Source organism: Knufia obscura (genome assembly GCF_036327395.1).
Source record: "Knufia obscura strain CCFEE 5817 isolate CBS 148926 chromosome Unknown scaffold_8, whole genome shotgun sequence".
In the NCBI taxonomy this organism is placed as follows: Eukaryota; Fungi; Ascomycota; class Eurotiomycetes; order Chaetothyriales; family Trichomeriaceae; genus Knufia; species Knufia obscura.
In genome coordinates, this window is record NW_027042694.1 from 22,162 (window position 1) to 27,502 (window position 5,341).

General features: G+C 47.7%; 1 protein-coding gene across 1 annotated transcript; it reads left to right on the top strand.

Annotated features, from left to right (window-relative positions):
• Positions 1 to 1,641: 1,641 nt before the first annotated feature.
• PMZ80_006821 (uncharacterized protein) lies at positions 1,642 to 2,733 on the top strand (the record flags this gene model as incomplete). The annotated part of the gene is made up of 3 exons (XM_064875232.1): positions 1,642 to 1,647; positions 1,697 to 2,374; positions 2,425 to 2,733. 3 exons carry the CDS (start codon positions 1,642 to 1,644, stop codon positions 2,731 to 2,733), a joined length of 993 nt encoding a protein of 330 aa, XP_064728497.1.
• Between the last annotated feature and the right edge of the window lie 2,608 nt (positions 2,734 to 5,341).

The following is a 5,341-nucleotide window of genomic DNA, read 5'->3' on the forward strand; positions in this document are numbered from 1 at the left end:
CGGCTTGCGCAATGGAATGATCTTCGCCTGTCGCCATCTTTGTGCACTTTTCTCCGTCTGCACTGCCAACAACTATGGGTACCTTTTCGAACTCTCCTTCGCTTCGCTGCGTTTTCGTCCGATTGAGCATTTATTATTACGGAGGTCACGGGTCGTAAGTTGCGACTGTATTAAAAGGGGAGGTCCTTTACCCGAATACGTAAATATCTAGGTAAAAAGAACTCCGAGGTGCCGTATTAAAAGCTTCTTGGATTTCGGATATTAAGTTTAAACCGAGATTGTTGGTATATAAGATTATAGGAGTCGGTCTCGTTCGGCCGAATTAGATAGAAAGGCTCGACAAATCATTTCTACCCGAACATCTTGTCAGGCTCGGACACAGACTAGGTATTTATTGGTTAGTTGCGGCCTAATTCGACCGAGCTTCTGGTAATATATCAAAATGTTCGCTCCGAAACTCTCGAATAAAGGAGTCCGCAGATTCGTCCACTACCCTGCGTATGACCTCCGCTTCCGTTATAGTAGAGCCGTGAGGGCACTATAACGGAAGCGGAGGCGCAACACGGAGTAGAACGCGGAACGCAAGCCAGGGTAGGAGTAGGAGAAGGATTGCTCGAAGGTGATAGGGAGGGTGTATTCGAAGTTAGCGTTGAATCATTACAAATTATTTCGACTAATGAGAACGCAGTGCCCGTTGGGCTCCAGCGGAGTGGAGCTCGGAGTTTGTTAGCTCCTCGCCAAGGCGCTCTTCGACGGAACCCCTATAGTAGGGAGCAAGCTCCAAATTTCCGGGTGATGGCTTCGAAATAATCACCTGAATAGTCTGTTCAATACAAGCCGAAGAGCCTACTTGCATCGAGTCTATGCTGACTACTTAATCGCTTCGATGCAGGTTCAAAAGCCCCTTAGAAAGGTATCTACATTGCCTCTCGCCACATGCTGGCGTTCTGTTGGGTCATTGGCTAACTGGAGTTTTATGCTAACAGTCTTGTGATTTCTGCTACCGACGCAGGATTAAGTGTGACAGGCAGAAACCTCGATGCTCGACTTGTGTCACATACATGATAGAGTGTACTCAAGTAGCACCCAAGCGCAGGGACAACAACATGCAATTTCAGACGCAACGTATAAGAGATATGCAATTCTAGGTGTCTCTTCGGAGCAACTGTTAGAACATTAATCTCCGCCGGCGTACAATTTGTCATCTATTTGGAAGGAGTTCGTCCGTCTCCACCGAAATTCCAATGGGATAGATCACTTTCCGTAGCCCGAAAACAGAGAAAGCATCGGCCGACAGGTGCATAGATTCGGACGAAATAATATTTTTGCAGAGGCTAATGGATGCACAAGCCTGTGCTGTCGACAAATTTGCTATCTGCAGCTCGATTAGCTACTAGACGTCCGTAACAGCGCTCCCTATTTCATTGCAAGTATAAAGTATATAGCACGCCGCGAGAGCCGTGAAGTGTCAAGCATGTACAATCATCTATTTGATGTCAGAATTGCCGTGGATTTGTACTTCTATCACTTAGCCATTCTTTGCGAATTTGTTGGCTTCACTCCTCCCTTTCTATCGTGGAAGAGCATAGGTAAATACAATGCCGAGCAAGCTAGCAGTGAAAGTCATACTCGGACTAGCCAATGTATGTAAGTGTGACATAGTGACCAGAAGAAACTGCTAATTAGTGAGAATTAGGTTGGAGATAGGTCTCAAGATTCGACTGTGCGTTATGACACACCTGAAGAAGTGAACGCATATCTAGATGCTTTCTACGAACAAGGTGGTCGTCAGATCGATACTGCACGCAACTATTCCCCGCATGCACCTGGTTCTTGCGAGGCAAGGCTAGGCACCATCCAGGCGGGAAACCGGTTTTCTGTTGATACGAAAGTCGTCTCTTTCACCCCAGGCAGCCACACCAGGGCAAAGATCTTGGAAAGTGTGGATACATCTCTGAATCTGCTGAAGATGAGTACAGTCAACGTCGAGTATCTTCATGTGCCAGATCGTACAACCCCTTTCGAGGAGACGGTCAAAGCCATGGATGAAGCCTACAAGGCGGGTAAGTTTCAGCACTTCGGCTTATCTAACTTCACCGCGGAGGAGGTCGAGAAGGTTTTGAAGATATGTGAAGAAAAGGGGTTCGTCAAACCGAGCGTGTATCAAGGACAGTATAATCCTGTTGTTCGAAGCGGGGAAAAGGAGCTATTCCCGCTCTTACGGAAGCATAGGATCGCATTTTATGCTTGGAGGTCTGCATTATCATCGTTTACGTCTGTGTTCACTCTGACATGTGTGATCAGTCCTGCTGCCGCAGGTATCTTCGCTGGCAATCACAAGCATATTAAACCTGGGGATCGCTTTGATTCGTCGGTAAGTTTATCACGACAGTACCAAGCCCCTTCGCTGACACTCAATTACAGCACCGCATGGGCCAAGCATACACAGGCGGCTACTTGAAGGATAACATAATAGCCGCTGTTGATCGCGTGATTGAAATAGTTACAAAGCACGGCATTAACGGCCATGCGGCAGCATTGAGGTGGACAATTTATCACAGCACGCTCCAGGCTGATCAAGGCGACAGCGTCATTATCGCTGCCTCGAGTGTGACTCAACTGAAGTCAAACTTCGATTTCATCGAGCAGGGTCCTTTACCAGAAGAGGTATCGAAAGCCATCGGAAAGGTGTATAGTGAGGTTGCGGGCTCTGAGTTTCCCTACCATTATTAGAGAATTAAATTAGACGAGCAGTAAGGGGACAGTCCGAGGAGAATATCAATACTTACCGCCACTCACTGGCCAGTTCTCCATAGTTCCTCTCACGCCTCGCTTTAGGATCACATCTTTAGGATCACACCTTTAGGACGCCTGGATGTCACGTATTCCAGAGTAAGCAAAGCTCGATGCTGGTCTTCAAGAGGGCATCAATATGATTCTGAACTCGTTGTCATCGAGTTCTCTGTTTTAGTTTTTATACTGAAGAAGTGTTTTCAAAAGGCAGACATCACGAAGGTAGTTTGACATGGTAAGATCGCTGCCTCGCTTCACGCTTGGCTAGGTCTACTACAGTAATAATAAAAGCTTCCGCCTCATACTAGTAAACATGGATGGGTTAGCTCCTTTAGCTCAACGAAAACTTCCTCGATTGGATTCAGGTCGGCTGAGTATGGAGGAAGATAAACGAGTTTCACCCCAGCAGCGGTGCACATATCACGAACACGTTTGGTCCTGTGGAGTGAGGCGATACCCTGCCCTTGGTTCGTATCGATGCAGGTGTGGGCCTTACGGACCTTAGTGCCAAACTCCCCAGCAATTCCTACTGAATTGCTTAGAAATACAATATTTGGGGCTTACTACAGTAGAACCTAAGACTAAGTAATATCAGGTAGGGAGAACTCCTGCGCATTCTAAGTATATAAATAAGAAGGAAACCATCTCCCACCTCAGGTAGCTGCCAGATTGGCGTTAAGCCCCGAACCTCGCACCACTAGTACAATTTCAAAAAACCGCCCTTTCGATCCAGTAACTAGAAATGCCTTCCCGCACCTCCACAGCAAATACTCTTTCCGTCTTTCTGTCGGTCTTCTACATCTTCTGCTTCCAAGCGCACTTTACGCGATTTCTCACGCCGTCTATGCACGACCAGATCTGGGCCGAAGCACCAGCCATCGCTCACGCTTTCTGGATCGGTCCATTCCAGCCACCCGTATCTGCTTTCACTACATTCCTAGGACTGCTGGATTTGGCGCTTTTTGTGACAATTGTGAGGAAGAAAACGAGGATCTTGGGGCTGAAAATGGCGGCGGCGGCGGTCACGGCTGGGTTCTATGCGAATTGGTGGAATGGGTTTATTGTCTGGCCGCAAACTGTTATGTTCGGCATCAGTGTGTTTTGTTGGATGTCGTTGTAGGATCTCCATCTAGTTGAAATGCTCACCGATTCGGAACAGATAAGGTACCAGGAACGGGAGATAGAAGGCGGAGTGTTAAACAGTTGCAATGTGTTGTAGGGAACATGCCCAAACGAGCTCTCGTTCCAACGTATATGTCTTCAGGGTCTTTGAACTGCCGGCTGGATTCGAACCGACAGGTGCAAATTAGTAATTGTCTTGCGGCTATAACTGGCTCAAACCTTAGTCGTTGCAGTTTCCCTTATAGAGTAGGGTGCCACGAGATCAGCGTTGCGAATAGACGGTCGAGCCAGTCCAGAGGCCTTAAACTGGACCGCCTATTCCATGAAAACCCTTAGACAAGCACATGTCAAGTCTCTTCTGACCCTCCTTGACTTCTGTATAGTAATTTTTACGCGTCTACGTTAAGAGTATGCGAGTACAGTGGATGACAATGCCCGGAATTGCTCTAGGAGTCCCGTCCTCATCATAAACTTAGGCTACGCGTACCCCACATCCGGTGTCGTTACCCGCTCCAGCTCCGGCATTCCAGGAAGATGTGTCGCACCGTTTGAGGTCCGTAGCCGCAGTCGCATTGGTCGCTGTCCGCTTTTCTGATCATATGAAGGTAGGCGCGCAGGCGAATCTTGCCACTGCGTACCTGTGTGGTGACCGAGCTGATGGCGCGGTGGGTGCCCACGTGTGTTGTGAGAGGCCCCCATGTTGTGAATTGAAGTACACAGCGAGGGCGATACAGCTCTTGCAGCGGCATCTTGGACATTTTCGAGGGCGTTGGTGAGAAAAGACTGGAGACACATGTCCATAATTGTTGTTAATATCCTCGATTGTTCGTGCTAACTAAAGCCAAAGCGAGTATTGGCCCAGAGCTTGTGCCGTAGACATGGTAGATAAGTTATTGTCAGCAAGGCGCTATCGGAAATTGTAAAGTAAGCGACAGTGCTTAAGAAGAACTTATAGCAGTTTCGGGATATTACTCGAGTTTGTGCTTGTCTTCGTGTTTAGATAGTGCATTCTTGGTTTAACAGGATGGAGCGTCTCCACGACTACAGTAACGCTGAATCATACGCAGAAATTTCTTCGTAACCTTGATTCCAGCTTCCGAGCACTGGCCATCTGGTGCCTTAATTTGACTCACTTTCAAGATCGTTCGTGATGTGGCCGCCACCTGGAGGAGGCAGGTCACGTGATGAAACTCAAGGACCTTATCTGAAGATGTTGCAAAGTAGACAACATGTGCTAAAGGTCTCATGCAGGATCCGCCTTCGCTAGTAAATGCATTATCCCCCTAACGAGGACTTTTGTCGTCGCATCGGTTTGTGCCAGTAATCTGATCGGTTTTCCCCAGCCCTCAAATTATATCTACTGTCACATCAAGGGTCTCATATGTATACTTCTTCGCAATTGCTGGCAACGCTAGTTGGAACGATT